The sequence below is a fragment of the Myotis yumanensis genome, unplaced genomic scaffold (assembly GCF_028538775.1).
Source record: "Myotis yumanensis isolate MYYU_CA2020_CCGP unplaced genomic scaffold, mMyoYum1.0.hap1 SCAF_8, whole genome shotgun sequence".
Classification (NCBI taxonomy): domain Eukaryota; kingdom Metazoa; phylum Chordata; class Mammalia; order Chiroptera; family Vespertilionidae; genus Myotis; species Myotis yumanensis.
This window is the reverse complement of record NW_027223759.1, coordinates 8,805,456-8,824,533: the sequence shown is the minus strand read 5'-3', so window position 1 is coordinate 8,824,533 and position 19,078 is coordinate 8,805,456. Positions and strand designations below refer to the sequence as shown.

Genomic DNA, 19,078 nt, shown 5'->3' with positions numbered 1-19,078 from the left:
CTGATGAAAGTGACTGTCCCTCATTAGCTACCAGCGTCCGTTCTTAACATCTCCATTTTTTCCTAAGGACTGAGTTGAATTCTATAATGAAAAATAGACCCAAAAGCAAAGCCCTCAATTTTCTCCACTTCAATACAATTGGTTTTCTGGTCTTAAGACGACAAAAATGTAATTTGACCTTTAAAATGCGTAGCTAGAAGGCTTACATTTCAGGCAATATGGAAAATAAAATTCCTCCCTCACTGATCGGAGAAGACGAGGCGCCGTGGTTATGTTGTTTGGGCGTGTGAATGACTGGAGAGGACCTTTCCCCTCTTCTGTCTCCAGCGGTGCACCGGGAGGGCAGCTGGGGGAGGGGGAGTAACCTCCGCCTCCAGGCCTCCAGCTACGGCAGAACCTGCAGCTGGGCGGGCGAGGAGAAGGTGCCAGAAGACACAGTCCTCTCACTTTCCCGGGTGCAGGCTTCTTGGGCATCGAGGATGTCAAGGGAAGGATAATCCTTTGTAATACTGGGGCGGGGCGGAGGGGGGGGAGCGGGGGGAGGCTGTCCTGTGCATTCTAGAATATCTACAGCATGCGTCACCTCTACCTCCTAGATGCCAATGGTGACAACCCAAAGTACTCCCAGACAGGCTGTCTCCTGGGAAGAATCCATCCCTCGGAGAACACTGCTTGGCCCCAGACATACCGGTCCCTTTGCCGGCCTCTCAGCCCGAGTTTCAGCCACAGATGCACAAAAGAATCACCTGGAGCTCTCAAACACACACACACCGACTTCTGGGTCCACTTCAGACCAGTGACTCAGCGTCCCGGAGCCAAGGGTGACCACAGAGCTCCAGGAGTTCTTAACTATAGCGCACACACAGGCTCTGGTGTGGAGAGAAGTCCATATTAATTCATAGGCACCATCTTCCAGTCGCTGTTAAGTTAGTCACAAAGAGAGAAAAGAAAAACCCGCAGGGCACAGAAAACCCGGGCTGGGCTTCCAGCCCTGAGTGGAGAGCCAGGCATTCTCCAAGCAGCAGCTAGGAGTTTGCGGGACGTGGTGTGTGTGTGTGTGTGTGTGTGTGTGTGTGTGTTGGGGCGGGGGGGCAAAGGGAGACAACCAACGAGGAAAGTCGTTCCCAGGCTGTGTCCACCAAGGGTTTGACAGTATTTGGGGACCAGGAGCAGGGCCCGGGAATGCGGGTCAGAGGGCTGCAGAGCTTGTCCCCTTGGGGTGGGGAGACTTCCCAAGCTCCCAGCCCAGAAAGAGGACAAACAGTTGGGTGTCACAGTGGTGACACTGGTCCTCCGACCACCAGGGCAGGCTGTGTGTGCATTTGCTGGGCTCCGGCCGGGGCTCCCCGGCAGATGAGGCGTGAGGGAGGCCGAAAAAGATGGATGTAGCTCAATATGGCCTTTCCTGCAGCCTCATGCTCAGAGTTATTCGTTTGCTTGGTGGTGAGCCTCAGCAGATTTGGTTAACATTTGTTAACATGCAAATATGTCACTTTGAGGGGCGACACCTGGGCACCGAAAGGATGAAGTTATCAGTGACTCAAAAATGAGAGTTAAGGGTGAAAAAGAGAAGAGAAGGGGAACGGGCCCCATGGGAGTTCCTGCCCTGGAGTGCTTGGTGTGGGGCGAGGAGCCCTGGCCTGCAGGAGCAGCGGGAGGTTGCCCCCCCCCCCCCCTCCCCGCCCACCTCGCCGAGGGAGGAAACTCCAAGATGGGAGAAGGGGGAGTGGGCAGGGCCCGGGCCCAGGGGAGTGGAGACTCCGGATCCACTTCCACTTCTCCTTGAGCAGACCGGGCGCTGCTTCAGGAAAAAGCCAACGTGCGCACAGAGGGAGTTCTGCCCCTGTGCACAGAAGGCCTGTTGCCACGGCCCCTTCCTATCTGAGCCCGAGGCAGCCTCAGCTGTGGCCCCTCCAGCTCCCACTCTCCACCCTTCCCCACCCAGCACACACTCCACCCCTTGCTGTTGATCAGACGTCTACAGCTCTGCCTTGGAATGCTGCCTCCCCCAGCACACGGCAGTGATCAGCATCGCTCTCCTTCCTCGGTGCTTTGTGAATTCAGTGTTTTATGGCTCATTTTAAGCCTTCGCCATCCACGTGGACGTGCACACACACACACACACACAGATTTGCCACGAGAAGCTGGACTCATTCGCACACAGAGCGATTAAATCTGGCAGCTATAATTCCGAAGAATGAATATTTTCCAGTTGTGGTAGGGGGCCCAGCGTACAGACAAGAAACCAGCTGTTTCATGTTAGTTCCCGATGGGACTTCTCACACAGAGGCTCCTGCTGCAACATTCACTTCCTGTCAAGAGGAGTTGTGAGAGCTCTAGGCATCCCTGTTCCCCTCTCACGTCCCCAGTTCCTCCTGGGGGAGTAGCAGTGATCCGTGCAAGGTCCCTATGCAACTGTGTCCGGGTTCAAGGCCAACTCTGATATCAGAATCCAGCAACTCAATGGATTTCTCCCCTGACGGTATTGAATGAAGTATTGTTCACAAGCAGACTGGGAAAGATAAGCATTGAGTCCATTTGACTCAGCTGTGTGGTCACTTGGCCCTGAGCATGTGCCGACAGTGGCTTCTCCCAGCCTCACATCACCACCTTTCCCAAGGCTTCCAGCAGAATTCAGGGGGATTTAGTCAGGCAGGATGCACCCCTGAAGCTGGCACTTTGGTAACAAAGTGAATGTCTAGAATTTGTTTCTAAACCAGACACAGCGCTGCTGAGAGCCATGGCGAGCCGAGGCGCTGGCTCCACGTCCCTCGTGCACCAGGTGAGCTGCTGTCTGTCTCAGAAACTTTCCAGAACCCTCCAGAGGACCTGCCCCACAGAAATCCCGAGGTTTCAATTGTGTTAAACGAATGGGGCCGCATTCAAATTTCTTGCTCGTGCCTATTGTTCATGATTTCATCACCAACAGAAAAGCTTAATTTTTAAAGAACATTTAAACTGCCTTCTTCAGTCCTGTGACCTGCTATTTTTCAAAAGCACCACAATCCCTAAAATCCATCCCTCAGGAAAGGAGAGGCAGGCTTCGTTCAGGCACATCTCCGCTGCGGGCTGGCCTGGACCAGAGCCAACGTCTTTCCATTTGGCAGAAATGCATGAAAGTGGTTGATTAAAAACCACTTTGGTTTTACTTTACATTTACGTTATGTTTTGGGACCGTTTTTTTTAAGGTTAGATCAGAAAATAAGCGGGCGTTTACTCACCCTGTAGCACCAGCATACAGAAAATGGGTGCTCTACATTCCTTCCTCTCCAGTTTGGAGGAAAAGTGCTGTTTTGTCCCGTAGGTGACTTTTAAACGGCAGCACTGCTTGGCGGAGCTCACTCAGAAGGGAGCCCCCCCCACCCCCCCCCCCTCCAGTTTAAAACACAATGTGAGTTACAAGCAGAGAAAAGATATACAACTTCCCCTGGGGCTGACTTCCCAGGCCCCAAGCTTTTAGCTCGTGAGGCGAGAAACACTCCAAGAATCTCAAGACGTTATAAATCTCAGGATGTCCCGTGACCCATGTGATGTTCATTTTACTAAGGAAATAAAGTAAAACAATAAAAATAAAAGTACACCGAGCAGCTGGAGGAGAGAGGTAATTCGAGGTCATTGCTACACTTTGTCAATTAGTGTGTGAGTCACTCAGAGGGAAGGTATAACAGGAGCCTCAGAGGGAGAGTTTACTCTAAAATGCCGCACAAAAGGAGAAGACAGAGGGTTTCTCTGAGCAGCCGGCTAATGCCCCCAGACAGCGGAGGGCCAGCTCCGAGTCTGAGCCCCAGCCCGAGCCCACCCCGGCCCCCTCCACCCCCCCCCTCCCCCCGCCCCTGGGCCACTAGGCCCACAGCCTTTCTGCATCCCCTCCAGCTGCTTCATGCCACAACACCGAGATGTTACAGCCCATAAAGCTTAGAACGCTTACTAGCTGGCCCTTCACAGATAAAGTTTGCTGACTTGGGCTCGAGAGAACAGGCCTGGAAGTTGAGTGTGCTTTAAATATCGGGGTAACTTAAGGATAGATTGGAAAATGTAAGAGCCAACAATAATAAGCGTAACATCTTTCACTTGAGAGCCCCTATCTTCTCTAATGGTTTCAAGCATATTCTTGGAATTTGCCTAGAACAAGTAGGTTATAATCTGATCAAACAGAGCAGTGGTCCTTGAGGCTCCAGATGCCGAGACTGGGGGAAGGGAAAGGGTTCCTCATTGAAGGACAATCCAAGGGCGTGGGTGTCTTTGAAGGGTTCTTATACTAGTACTAGAGGCCCGATGCATGAAATTTGTGCAAGAGTAGGCCTTCCTTCCCCTGGCTGCAGGCAGGCACCCAGGACCTGGGCTTCCTCTGGCCCCGGCTCCGTCTGGAAGGATGTCCGTAATGACGTCTGGTCTAATTAGCATATTATCCTTTTATTCTTATAGATTCCCTTGGGATCTTGTATTATATGTAGCTGATGGTTTAAAATTCAAGGATTTATTAGGTTAGTGTTAAGTGTAATCCTTAGTTTTACACAACTCAACCGTTAGCTAAAAAGCACATCAGAGGCCAAAAAAAGGACTTGGAATAGAAAAAATATGCAGAAGATGTGACCAGAAGCTGCTCCATGGAGAGATCATGCCTGAGAGGGAAGCCAAGAATAAGCAGAACCAGGAGATTGTGGGAGACAGCAAGAGAGGAAAGGAGGGGCAGAGGGAGAAGAAGAGGGAGGGAGGGGTACAGACAGAAACAACATGATTTGGGTTTAGAACCAAATTTGCCTAAAGCAGTGGTCGGCAAACTGCGGCTTTCAAGCCACATGCGGCTCTTTGGCCCCTTGAGTGTGGCTCTTCCACAAAATACCACGTGCGGGTGCGCACGTACAGTGCGATTGAAACTTCGTGGCCCATGCGCAGAAGTCGGTATTTTGTGGAAGAGCCACACTCAAGGGGCCAAAGAGCCGCATGTGGCTCGAGAGCCGCAGTTTGCCGACCACTGGCCTAAAGGAACCTCCTGGTGTTTTCATGTGCATTGGCCAATAAATTCTATTTGTCTTTAACTAGTGTGACTTGGGTTTCTGTCACTCAAAACTGAAAGGGTTCTGGCTGATCCACTGAGAACATTTCCTTCCTGATAAAAACCCAACCTTTCCTAACAGATACTTCCTTCCACCTGTAGACAGACACGAGCAACGGTGCAGGACACAAAGCAGTGTCTCCCATCAGACCAGCTGCAGAGCCAGGCATGGCCAACCCCGCACGGCGCCCCATTTAAGTCCAGTCTCAGAGCCCCTAGGACGGGCCTCTCACTAGGTTTGCATAGGATGCTTCCGAGTTTTGTTAAGAGAGTTGTCCTTTTATAAGGACGAGGCTGGGAAAGACTTTTCTTAGCAGCATGCGTGCTACTGGCTTTCCAGAGAATTGTCAAAAATGCCACTGGTTGAGGTTTTGTTCTTTGTTGTGCTCTACCTCATCCACGCACTTTGGGGCCAACCTCAAACGCCAATGAATTAGGTGCCTCAGGTTTCTTTTTATTCAAACACGTTCTCTTCTTTTCATTCCCAAGATACATGCCTCTGCCTGCAGGGCTTAAAAAAACAACAACCTGCTGAAGAGTTGCCCTGCGCTGTTTATATATTAGATAAACAGTGTTCTCCTTCCGGGGCTTTCCCTATAGAAACAGCTCCGGGTGCAGATTCCCAGCCGCTGACTCACCAGTTGTGCAGCTCAGCAAAGGCGGCCTTGATCTTCTTCACCGAGCTGTCCACCTCCTCCTTGATCATGACGCGGTACCTGGTTAGAGACACGGTGCAGCGTTGCAAGTCCTTCACCGACTTCTCAATATTTGGGCCTAAAATGAATGTCAAGGAAAAAAATGTTTGTTTTTTTAATTTGAGCACTTTATCTTTGTGAGCTGAACAATAACAACAAAATCGAACTAACGTACCACCAACACCACCCCCCCACCAACGAAAAGATATTTTTTTGTTTTTCAATGAAAAAAAATAAAAAAGTTCTGCGAAGAGGTTGTTTGTAACCTGGGGATTTAAAAACCGAGAGTGGGTGGTTTGTAGGGAGACTGCTAAGATTCCACTAGTGGGTCCTCTGACTGGGCCATTCTGGGCACACGTGTCTCCTCTGCTCTTTGGAAATGTCCTGATCATGTATGTTCCATTACACATGGCAGTTTCTTGGAGTGGGATGTGTCTAGAGCAGTGGTTCTCAACCTTCCTAATGCCGCGACCCTTTAATACAGTTCCTCATGTTGTGGTGACCCCCAATTTCATTGTTACAAATTGAACATAATTAAAGCATAGTGATTAATCACAAAAACAATATGTAATTATATATGTGTTTTCCGATGGTCTTAGGCGACCCCTGTGAAAGGGTCGTTCGACCCCCAAAGGGGTTGCGACCCACAGGTTGAGAACCGCTGGTCTAGAGACTGTCTGTGCCGCTTTCAGGTTCCGATTCTCAGCCTGCGGGCTTTTCAGGAGGAAATGAAGTCTTAGAGGTTGGGAGAGGTACAAACAGCGAGAGAGGCCAGAGCGGCGGTGCCAGGCACGCTGGCCCGGGCCCCATCAGTGCGGGCCAGGCCTGTAATTACAGCAGCACTTAAGCGGCTCCGTGGGTGCCAATCTTGCCCGATTTCCTGAAACCGTCACCAGGGCTGACAGAGAGTGCAAAACAAACCGGCAAATTGTACGTATCCCAACAAGGGCATGTTTCTTGGAAGAAAGCAATCTCCCTCAAGAAAAGTGAGAAAGCACATCAAACCAAAGCCAAGGAAATCAGATATAACTGAGGCTGGATGAGAAGAATATTATTTAATCTTCTGGGAGTCAGAAGGAAGTGATTTAGCCCCTTTCATTTTGAATACCAGTTAAGTGTAAAGGATCTGGCACTAACATTTGCTTCATGAGACAGCAGGGTAGAAAGTATCTGCAAATTTATCCATAACCACAAAGAGAGGGATGGTCCCAGGGATGCAGAGAAGAGGGATGTCATTCCATTTACGCCCTTCGGCTGACATGGGCGGAATCACATCTGCCTCGCAGTGTGTGTGTGTCACCGAAAGAAACGCAATTTCAGGTGCATCTCCCTTCCACGAAGCAGCGTCTTTGGGACCGTCCTGTCACCCTGGCACTTTTCTCTGTGTGTCAAAGACGGTGAATCATTGGTGCAAAAGAAACCACTTTACCTCTTTTCTTTGCCAGCTCATCTGGCTTTATTTCAAGATGAGCTGCGGGGGCACTGGAATTAACAGGAGAAGTTTTGGCATGAGGCTTGCTTGGGCTACAAGGCTGCTCAGCTGACCACTGCAGGCCATCTGACCTCTCGGGTGTCCCGGGGATAGGTCTGGGGTTCCCATCTAAGGACAGTTTCTGTTGCAGTGGTCTGTTGCCTTCTGTAAGAAAACACCAAATAATGACTGTGGCGGGATCAACGGGAAACATGGATGATAAGGTGATGCGGGGGAGGCCACGATTTATTTGTGGTTTGTTTCCATGCGGACAACAATGCCTTTCATTGCAAACAGTCAAGAGACTGTTTTGGCAGAGTCCCCAGAAGGTTAGAGAATATACTAGGAATAGAAAGAACGTTGTACTTGGAGTCAGAAGCCCCGGGGGGGCGTGTTGGCTCTGGTAATTACTCGCAGGGTGACCCTGGGCAGCCACTTACCATCTCTGAAGCCTTAGTTTCCTCACCCAGAAAAGTTATGAGGAGGCTCCCATGGATCCATGAGAAGATCGGGTGGTTGTTTGTTTGTTTTTCTCATTCAGGAAAGGCTTAGATGTCTCTGAGTTATGATTTCATATCGAGGCTATAAAATGCAGTCCTCCTATCGCTAAGAGCTACATCAATGTCTCGTGGTATTTTATTCTGAATTAATGAAGGCGGGAGAGTGATTGGAGAGAGGGCAAGAATGAAGTGACAACAGGTATTACAATCATTTCATCTAATTTACGGGGGGATTAAATCAGGAAACATCATCATAATATCTCAACTATATTTAAAAGCCAGGGCGTCCGATGCTCTCTGGAGCTCTGATAGTTGCTGCCATAAATTAGCAGCACGTTGCTTTTGGCATCTTTTAAAGGTAGGCTCCCATTTAGTTATTGCTGGAGTGAATTAAACGGCACCTTAGTGGCCTGAAAAGGAAATGGATCACCCTTAACATCTTACATCCAGAGAGAGCTCTGGGGGTGGAAAAAGGGGGAGCCAGTGTGCTTTTGAAGGCCAGGTTCTTGGGGAGAGCTGGGTGTTGTGGGGAGAGTGCAGGTTGGGATCCCCGAGACCCATGTTCTGATCTTCCCTAGGGCCCGATGACCCTGTAGGAAGGACCTCACTTTTCTGGCCAACTAGGGTTCACACTCACACAGAAAACATCATCATCTCAACGAAGCCCAACCCCTTTCAGATAGTCACCCCGCCTGCCTCCCTTCTCGACTCCCCCAGGGCCTCGTAAAAACTTAGCGTGCGATGTTTGAACACAATACTTACATGTCTGCCCTTGCCTTTGCCTTAAAAAGGCTGTGACTTCCTTGAAGGCAAATACTAAAATATGACACATTTTTGAAGCCCCAGTACTTGTGTCTGGCTCAATAGCTATCTGTAAAACTGTGACTGAATTAAATGATTTCATAGGAAAAAGAAAAAAAAAACACCAAAAAATAAAAACCAAGTTTCCTGACACTGTCACAAACATTACAGAGGCAGCATCGGAAAGTGCAAAAGAATCTGATCTGGGTCCTAGTCCGCTTGGCTTTAGACATTAGCCCACTTATGAGACGTGTGAAGTTGAATCCATCATTCATAACTTCCATATCAAGAAAGCACAACGTATGCTCGATGGGCTGAATAGTGAGTACTCTTTAAAATGGACCTAAAGGGAAATTACAGTTCACAAGGAAACGTGCAACAAAGCTAGTAAACATAGTAATTAAGTACTGAAGACAGCATTTCCTCCAGCAATGAAACATTTACTGGCATCCCCAGAAGATTAGAGGATGTACCAGAAATGGAAAGAAATTCGTACTTTAGAAGGACCTGGGTGGGTGTTTTGCTCTGGGAATCACTTGCAGGGTGACCCTGGGCAAGACACTGACTATCAATCAGGTAGTCGCCTGCGATAGCTTTCTCACCCGGGAGGGTCCCGAGGGGGCCGCAGTTACACTGAAGTGGAAGCTCACTGCAGGCAGTGCTTGTCACACTTGCGTGTTCATGAGAACCCCAGAGGTTCCGATTCAGCAGGGGCCCGGGATTCTACCCGCAGGTGATTCTGTTGGGGTGAAGATGGGTGGCACCACCCACCTGGAGGAAATCTGCTCTGAAAGATGAAAAACTAATTTTTTTTAAAAAAGCTAATTTTTTGATGAGCCTGTAACTGTTTTGTTAACACGGGGATTAAGTACAGGCTGGTTCCAACTCCTTCCTCTCTAAATCATAGAGAAGATTCGGCCTCAAAGAAATATTATAAATTGAGAACCTAATATATATCCTAGTGTGAATAGTATAGTAAACTAGTCTTGTTCTTAAAAATAAGGGCGTTTATATGATAGCCTGATGGAAATAACAACCGAAGGGAAAAAAATTATTCAGTTGAATGCAAAAGATTTTAAGCTGAAGACAAGCTTGCAAATGAGCACAGGCTCATTAACCTAGAGCTGAAAATACTATGTTTGTGTATCAGAGAACTGATATGTGGACAATGGCTCATTTCACCATCCACCCAACATACATTTATTGAGAAATTTGAGTAGCAGTATTTTTTTTTTGGAGGAGGGTCCTGGAAAACTGTCTCAGTATTGGTGGGATCACTGAACACTGGGAGGATCTGAAGTTCTCAGATACTCAGTACTACTGGAATATAGTACTGCTTGCACATTGGCTATACAGGTCTGTTTCCAAATGTAGTAATGAAGTTCTTTCAGATGAAAACTGGTAGAGACTTATTCAGCTAAAACAGAATTAGGTGCATCTTGACCACAAATCCTGATATTTCTAACAATTAGGATAAATGGGAGTTCTCTCCTGGATGTAGAGGTTGTCCTCTAACATTACAGGCCAGAAGTAGCACCAATTCTCTGACTTTCTGGAATCCACTTGCAAATTTCAATAGACTGTAGCTGATTCAGAGCTGATTCATAATACTGTCTAATAAAATAGCCACCAGCACAGGCGACTGTTGAACACATAAATTATGGCTGGTCTGAACTGAGATGTGCTATTAAGTGTAAAATACGCACTAAAACTTGAAGACTCAGTACAGAAAAACACCTTTGATAACTTAAAAAAACCGATCACATGTCAAAATGATAATATTTTGGGTATATTAAGTTAGACAAAATATGTTATCCAATTTAATTCACCTGTTTCTTTTTATTTTTTAAATGTAGATACTAGTATTTCTATTTTTTTGTATTTGTCTTAAAATTTTCTAGATAGGCAATAATGACATCCGCAAATGAAGTTTGACTTCTTTCTTCCCAATCTTGCCCTGTTGGACTGGCTAAGAATGCTAGTACAATGTAGAATCATCATCCTTGCATTGATTTTGATCTTAGGAAAATTGCATTCAATATTTTATTATTAAGTATGATATTAGCTGTAGATTTTTCACTTTTATCAGTAAGTTCTCTTATATTTGTAATGTGCTGGGAGTTTTTATTTTGTCAAGTGATTTTATTTTGTTCTCCTTTATTTTGATAATATAGTAAGACACATTGATTGGTTTTTAAATGTTAAGTCAATGTTACATCCTTGAGAAAAAGCACACTTGTTCATGATGTACTATAAATATAAATATAATAAATATAAATATAAAATCGTACTTCAATTTGCTAATATTTTGTTGAGAATTTTGCTTCTTTATTCATGACCAATATCATTCTGTAATTTTTCTTGTAATGACTTTGCCAGGTTTTGATAAGGTTATGTTGGCCTCATTAAATGAGTTGAGAAGTATTCCATTCTTCTGGTTTCTCTCTTTTAAAAATCTTTTCTCTCTGTTCTTCAGTTTGGATAGCTTCTTTTGACCTGTCCTAAAGTTCACTGCTCCTTTCTTCTTCATTGTCTAAATTGCTGTCAAGTACATCTGATGACTTAAAAGATTTTTTTTCAGATATTGTACTTTTTTTTAAACTTATCTTTATTGATTTCAGAGCAGAAGGGAGAGGGAGAAAGAAATAGAAACATCAATAATGAGAGAGAATCATTGACTGGCTGCCTCCTGCATGCCCCCTACTGGGTATCAAGCTCACAACCTGAACATGTACCCTTGACCGGAAGCAAACCTGGGACCCTTCAGCCCGAAGGCCGACACTCTATCCCCTGAGCCAAATCAGCCAGGGCTCAATATTGTACTTTTTAGTTCTAGGATTTCCATTTCAATATTTCTTTCTCTCCTGAAAGTCTCCTTCTCTTCACCCTTTATATCCATCTCCTTTTTTTCTATAATTTTTTTGGCATATTTATAAAATTTGTCTGACTAAAATAGCTGGGTTATCTACGGATCTGCTTCTGTGATTAACTTTTCTCTTTATTACAAGTCAAATTTTCTTGCTTCTTCCCACATATAGTAATTTTTTTTAAAAAAAATTATTGACTTTTAGCAAGAGGAAGGAAGAGAGAGAAACATTGATGTGAGAGGAACATCAATTGGATGCTTCTGCATGTACCCTGACTGGGGATCAAACCCCCCACCTTTTGGTGAACAAGATGACACTCTAACCAGCTGAGCCACACCAGCCAGGGCCCATGAATAGTAATTTTTAAAACTGGGTATTGAACATTGTGGATGACACATTGAGAAATGTTGGATTTTGTTACTTTCCTCAAGATAGTTTGATTTTGTTCTAATAGGTCATTAAAATACTGGGTCATGTTCCACTCTCTTCCCCCTGATTTTTTTTTTTGCCTTGAAGGTAAATATTAGGCATTTTATAGAACAAGCTGGAGTAGAAGAGATTGTATGGAGATAGTGGATTGTTTCTTAAAATCCCTTCAATTGCCCTGTTTTATACCTCTGCTCAAGCTGGCCCTCCATCCTATCTGCTGACTCTCAATCTAGAGCTTCTCCATTTTCTGCTGGACAGTCATACTCCTCCCTGCCCAAGCTCCCTCATAATTCTGTGTGTAGCTTCATTTGTCAATCCTCTTCCATCTCCTTGTCCTCTTCTATTAACCCGGGCCCACCTTTCCTTTTTTCTTCACTATTATAGATTTCTACATCCAAAAAGTCAGTGCAGTTTGTGATGAAGAAGATATAAATTCATGCTTTTATTTTCTTAAAAAAGTTATTGATATGCATTGCTGAATTATTTTCCAGTCAATTGGTACCCATTTACACTCAGCTGTACATGCATGCAATTGTTCTCAGAATTAGCTCTTCAATACTGAGGACTTTCAATTTTCTAGTTACTAAAACTTGTGTAATTTAATTTGTTCTTAACTTGATTTATTTTACACAGCAAAACGTAAATGGTGGCTGTTGTTTTTTGTTAACATCACCAAAGAAAACAAATATTCCTCTTGGGAGAAATATATGAACTTGGATTCAAAGATTTTCGTAATATATGTACAGCCATGTATGTGTTCAGATTTTAAAGTTTCTGTAAACACTTATTTTCTCTTTAGTTTTTACTTTCTAGTGAAAGCTTTATGTACTTCTAAGTAGACTGAAAGAAGTATACATAAAATTCGAATCTAACCTTAAGAAATGTATTGAATATAAAGTACTTCTAAAATAATTATTTTAACCAATTGTGTTAAAATGCTTTCATAGCCTCCCATACACATAATTTCAGCAAAGCACTTCGTTTGATAATGTAGTATATAAATCAAACCACCCCACAAACAAGTGAAGAATCTAAGCCTTAAGGAAAATAGACCAGGAAGAACATTTGGGAAAATTGGACCCTAACGCCATCATGTGCTTTAAATGGGGCCTTAGGAATAAAAATGATCCTTGGCATTGCTTTTGGTAAGAAAAAATCTTGATCTGCCCTTTGTCCGACTTTGTACTTGGATGCAGGAAGAATCTTGATTGCATTATGTAAAAGATCTCAGTTGTGCTGTTATTAAAAATTCTGAAGCCCAGAAAAAAGTACTCCAAGGCTTAAAGAAGTCATTCTGTACTAAGTTTAAACCAAACTCCCAAACGCCTGAGCTATCTGCTGATGGGCAGCGCTGTCCCACTCGACAGCGCTATATTTACAGCCTGAATGATGATGCTCTGGGTGGTATTTTCTACGTAGGAAGTCACACTAACACCCCCCAGCCACCTGTATATCTCTTAAAGCTGACTCCACCTCCCAGAAAACAATTCTGTTGAAAACTTTTAAAAAGAGAGATCTTGAATGTCAAGGTGTTATAAAAAGATAAAACACCTGCTGTGCATGTTCACAGCCTGTTGCCCAGCTGGGCCCCCGGTCAGGTGGGATTGAGCCAGTTTCATTAATGGAAAGCTTGAGAAATGCTCCCCGCTAGCAGAATGGAGATTTCTTTTAGGCTTATACTTCGAAACCACTCAAGTGCAGACTATCATTATACGGCTTTGTTGTGATGACTTTCCCCCTACTTGTCCTTCCTTCCTTCCTACCTTCCTTCTTTCCTTCTTTCCTTCCTTCCTTCCTTCCTTCCTTCCTCCCTCCCTCCCTCCCTCCCTCCCTCCCTTCCTTCCTTCCTTCCTTCCCTCCCTTCCTTCCTTCCTTTTTATTTATTGAATTTATTGGGGGTGACAGTAGTTAATAAAATTACATAGGTTTCAGGTGTACAATTCTATAACACATCATCTGTATATTGTATTGTGCGTTCACCACCCCAAGTCAAGTCTTCTCCCACCATCACTTATTTTGCGACAGCGTGCATAGACCTGGAGAGCATTATGCTAAGTGAAAGAAGTCCGTCAGAGAAGGACAAGATCCATATGATTTCACTTACATGTGGAATCTAATGAAGAAAATAAACTAACAAAATAGAAACAGACTAATAGGTACAGAGAACAGACTGACCGCTGTCAGAGGAGAGGGAGTTGGGGGACTGTGTGAAAAGGGTGAAGGGATTAAGGAAAAAATACCTCAATGACACAGAGGGTTAGGCGGGTGGGGGAAGATAGAAGAGAGTAAAGAGGGCAAAGGAAAATTGACTTGGGGTGGTGAACACACAATATCATTTTCCAATTATACATCATTTAGGAGTTAGGAAGCCCAGGCTTTCGCAATAGCTCTCCAATGCATGCATAAAAGTATATGAGTTTGTGTTAGGTGTTTGCACACTAAAGAGAGTTACGCCAGGGTAACCCAAGGTTATCATCTCAGCTTCTTAACTTGGGGGGCCTCGGTTTCCTGAGCTATAAAATGAGGGCGCGAGATTAAAGGATCCCTCCCATCCTTTCTGGTTCCAAGGGTCTACTGAAAATAGAGGGCAGAATGTCCAGGACCTAACACTCGCTTGTGAAATAGCGGTTCGAGGCCTGTGGATTGCCAGCAGATTGGACAAACATTTTCAAGTCATCTGACAGACTTGGCATCAATTTCCGAGAATCTTCATTATTTTGGGGAAGAAAAATCTAATTACACACCCATTTAAAAAACTAATTACAAACTCATTTAAAAATGTATGGTCTTAGTAAGTGAGTTACTAATGAAGTGAATGGTCAACCAGGGGTCACGTCCTTTTGTAAAAACATCTAATAACCGTCCATTACCATTGCTTATTGTTTAACAGAAAAATTTACATGAGACATAGATTTGTAATGAACCAATAACATTAAAATAGCCCTATGAACCAGGAGGTCATGGTTCCATTCCCGGTCAAGGCACATGCCCGGGTTGTGGGCTTGATCCCCAGTGTGCGGTGTGCAGGAGGCAGCGTATCAATGATTCTATCTCACCATTGATGTTTCTATCTCTCCTTCTCCCTTCTTCTCTGAAATCAATAAAAATATATTTAAAAAAATATATAATGCTGACATGCCCCAATGCCTTCGCACTAAACTCACACAATTGAAGGGACACTGGGGATGGTTCTTTGTGCAGGAAAGACTTCTTCACAGGAAGTTCCCGGCAGGTTTACGGAATCCCTTGGACAGAGAACTCCAGTGGGCACTTAACTTTCAAGGCAGCTCTCCACGGTGAAGGGAGCTCTTCAATATTGCATTTGCTCTAACGTTGTATACTTGATAGAGTTACCGAAATTGTTTTAGGGAGAAGGTATAAATTATCAGTAAATGAACAAATGTATGTGCTAGGCTTTTAGTCTATGATTGATATCGAAGCAGCAACTTGAGTAATTAGATTTTGAAAGTAATTCATGTGAAAGCAATAACAAGCAAAGTTGGGAATCTGCCACTCGATTATTTAATTTCTTTCTCCTGCCCTGACTATAAATCAAAACATTCTCAAAAGGGTAGGCATCGTTAACAACGGAATTTATAAAATTCCTGGAAAATCCGGATTCTAAATGGAAATAGGTTGTCTTTGCTGCTGTTTGGCTGGCTTTCAGAAATCATGGTGTGGTCAGGATTACCCCAACTCCAGCCCTAGGAACAGAGTTGTTAGGTAATGTGTTTATGGGAGAAAAGTAGAGCTTAGTGACCATCGGAACACTTGCTAGTGTGCTGTAGAGCGTGTCGGTTACTTCATGCTGCCTCACTGCACCCCCAGCGTGGCACGTGGCTCTTCTGCCGGACTGAAGGCTTCCTGGGCTGGGCCCCTGTCCAATTCATCTTGGGTTTATCAGAGGACAGTGCAGCATCGAATATAGCAGGTGGGTGTTGAGTCAAGTTCTCCCTACTGTTTCCTGACCCTCCGAGTCCTTTCTGCCGCCTCAGTACCCACTGCTCCCACGACATCCCCTGCATCGCTCAGTCGGATGTGGCTCTTCTCTTCCCAAACCATCAACTCATCAGTGTTCGCATGACCTTCTCTTTAAAGAGATCAGAGTGGGGTTCCCCCAGGGCCTGGACCACACCACACCCTTCCCAGCGCACTTCTTTGCATGTAAGAGGAGCTTAAAAAGTTGCTGATGCAATACACTCAGGGTTTTATAACTAGAAGGACTTTGGGAATAAATTAGTGTCCTGGATCTCACTAAGGGATCTACCACCTCTTAGGAGGCATTTTGAAAAAGTGACGGCATTTTTAAAACTTAAAAAAGTGATGTCTGGGGGGTTGGGGAGGGGAAGGAGGATACAGGTCGACTTACAATCACAACAGTCTTGCACAACAAAGAATTGCCTTGTGTCCTGAACTTTCTCATGTCCTTCTAGTCACTTTACACATAAACCCAAGGTCTTTTTTTGCACTGTTTTACTTGGATTCCCAGGCTTCAGCTGCGGTGTCAATTAAGAAAAGATTGTACTTTATGGTGTTCAGAACTTTACCAGGAGAATCTCACCGTTTAGAAAATCACATGGCCAACTACACCAGCAGTCGCGGTATTTGAATTGACAACTGTATTTATAGCGGCTGCATTCACTTCCAGGTCTGCCTACAAAAACACTTACTTAGCTCTCAATTCACATGTCAAATACAGAGAAACAGTGTCCACAATATCCAGCCATGTCTCGCTTCTTTTAGGGCAAAGTGATTCATTATCAGCAGGTGTGAACATCTGGCCATTTTCTTAGGCCTCTATTTTAGTTGTCCCTGAACTCTTATATGTGTTACTTTATTGAAATTCTAGGTAGATTACATTACGTATGAAGTTTAGTCTTAGGATTTGTTGTAAAAATGAAGCATTGGGTCAGGTAGTATTGAAGACCAGTGATCTAGTACATTCTAGTAGAGACAGCAAGGAAATGGGAGAGCAGAGATGAAATGATGTTTCCCAAGGCCATGCAGCTGATTGAGAAGTAGCCTTTGTAGATTAGTTAACATATAGCTTTAGCCCAAATAATTAACATTCCAGAATCTAACACCCTGGAAGATAACGTTCTATCACATCATGGAAAATACTACCTTTAAATAACATTTTCTTTTGTCACCAATTATCCCTCCTTTATCCCAGCAAAAGTGTCAAGAGAGAAAATGTCTTTAAACTTGGAATTTCCACTTTCCTAATGATCCTAATACAGACAAGATTGGGGTTTTTGAGAAAAGATAATCCTTTGATTCAGTGCAGGACTGGACTGAGCATTTGTTCTTTGGTCCCTGACAGTCCTCCGCACCCTCCCCTTCTCAGGAAGCCTGAACCATGTGCACCGAGCCCATCCTTTCCCCGCCAACAGCAGCCACGACTGGGCCAGTTGGTTCCCTCTGCATCCCTTCCTTCCACATCTTCCTCAGCAACTTGACTTAACAATGACTGACCTGAGACCCCACGGAGAGCCTTGGGGGGCTCCTCGAGTATCGAGATCTTCTTCTCCCGAGGGAGGAGGGCTGGCTTCTCGCTGGCCGAGTCGGTGGACGAGCTATCCTTCTCGCAGTTGCCGCTGTGGCCGTTCTGGGCCTGTGGTGGGAGTGGCGGCCCTGCTTCCGGCCTCTCGGCCTTGTCTTTAGCATCTTTGTTGCCTTGATGCTGCTTGGACTTGCTTCTTTTTCGTTTATTGTTCTAGAATGAGAAGAAATATGATTTTAGCTCAGATCCTTGAATTATAAGATGAGCCCGAGAGACCAAAATAAGATATCTATAATAATAAAAGCATAATATGCTAATTAGACCAGACGTCCTTCCTGACATCCTTCCTTCTGGACACAGCCACAGCGGGTGGGGGCCAAGACAGAGACGCGAATTTCGTGCATCGGGCCTTTAGTTTTATATAAGATGATACATACATATATATATGTGTGTGTGTATACATACACACACACACAAATATATATACATACACACATAAACACAAGGTGGGGCAAAAGTAGGTTTACAGTTGTATGTGAAACACACAGAGTTTATTCTTGTCTTATTATTTATTAAATATATATAATTTCCTGTCTCTTCTAATAGAATGGGTGAAAACACATCTTTATTAACCACCCAACTTAATGTAAGTAAATATCTTCTTTCTCACAATAAGTTGTATCAACCTTCATTTCATAAACATTGTAAACAGAAAGCTTCCTCTGAAAGGGAACCATGGCAGGGATGGCTTAGACACCGGCAGGCTTGAGCGAACCGAGACACCACACGCGGTAACAGGGAACCTGTGACTGTGCCCTGAGAGAACTGGAATCGGCCATGGCGCCCTGGAGAATGGCTCTCCTTTCTTACAGAGGCAATGAAGGTGGGAGGCGAGGAGGACACGAAGGTTTGATCCTCCGGGGAGGAGAGGATGTTGAGGGAAGGACTGACACGAAAAAGGCAGGCAAGTCCTTGCAAGATGAGGATGTGAACGGCAGATCCCCAAAGCCCCCCTTGGGTCTGTGAAATAGGCACCGGCCAGCCCACCAGAGGTCCTGTCCTGTTTGCTACCCCTGCTGGGAGGTTCCAGGCAGCCCCGGGACCCCAAATCATCCCCACGAATATTTAAGCTGGAGCAGACCATGGCTACAAAGTAAGGCCAAATGGACCCAGTCCATCTGGGTTTGGACTGAGCAGTGGGCCCCCTGACCGCTTGGCTGTAGCTGTAGCTGACCGACTTTACAAGGCTCCCCTACCCTGCACTTCAGACAACAGAAATCTTTCAGGCCTGAATTATTACAATATGGGAGTTTTCCTGTCTCTCCTAAAATGTCCTAATGGTCAGCATACTGAGACGTTGTGCCTAATTATGTTGTATGCTTTACTGCTTTGGTTTTGTACCGAGGAATATTCACTGTTCTTAACCTTCAGTGTGGTACAGGCCTCAGCCAATCAGAATGGATGCCGACCCATCAGGACCCGGCCTGTCTGCCTGCAGCATCAGTGGGTACCAGCTGAACCTCAGCTGGCTTTGTTCTTCTACACATTTGGAAAAGGAATAAAAAGAACAGCTTTCTCTCCTGAATTCTCCTCCCTACTCCCGTTCTTTTCCTTTGAAACCACGACCATGCCCCTGAGAAAGTTCTCCCCTAGAGAAACGAGGGGGCAGATTCATTCATTCACTGGGTGGCGGCCAAGGCCAGCAGCACCAGGTCCCAGTTCCCACAGGAGCCCCACAGCTAGTAGGCCGGGCAGA

At 45.0% G+C, this 19,078-nt stretch overlaps 1 protein-coding gene across 5 annotated transcripts in view; it reads right to left on the bottom strand.

Moving 5' to 3' along the window:
- Positions 1–19,078, bottom strand: part of SPATS2L (spermatogenesis associated serine rich 2 like) — a 151,023-nt gene that overhangs the window by 23,838 nt on the left and 108,107 nt on the right. For 4 of the 5 annotated variants that reach the window (XM_070421783.1, XM_070421782.1, XM_070421785.1 and 1 more), the window contains 3 exons: positions 17,295–17,535; positions 7,181–7,387; positions 5,695–5,830 (listed from right to left, as the gene is read on the bottom strand). In XM_070421783.1, coding sequence (XP_070277884.1) covers positions 5,695–5,830; positions 7,181–7,387; positions 17,295–17,535 — 584 coding nt within the window. The remainder of the gene's footprint in view (positions 1–5,694; positions 5,831–7,180; positions 7,388–17,294; positions 17,536–19,078) is intronic. The other variant, XM_070421784.1, reaches the window with a different exon arrangement.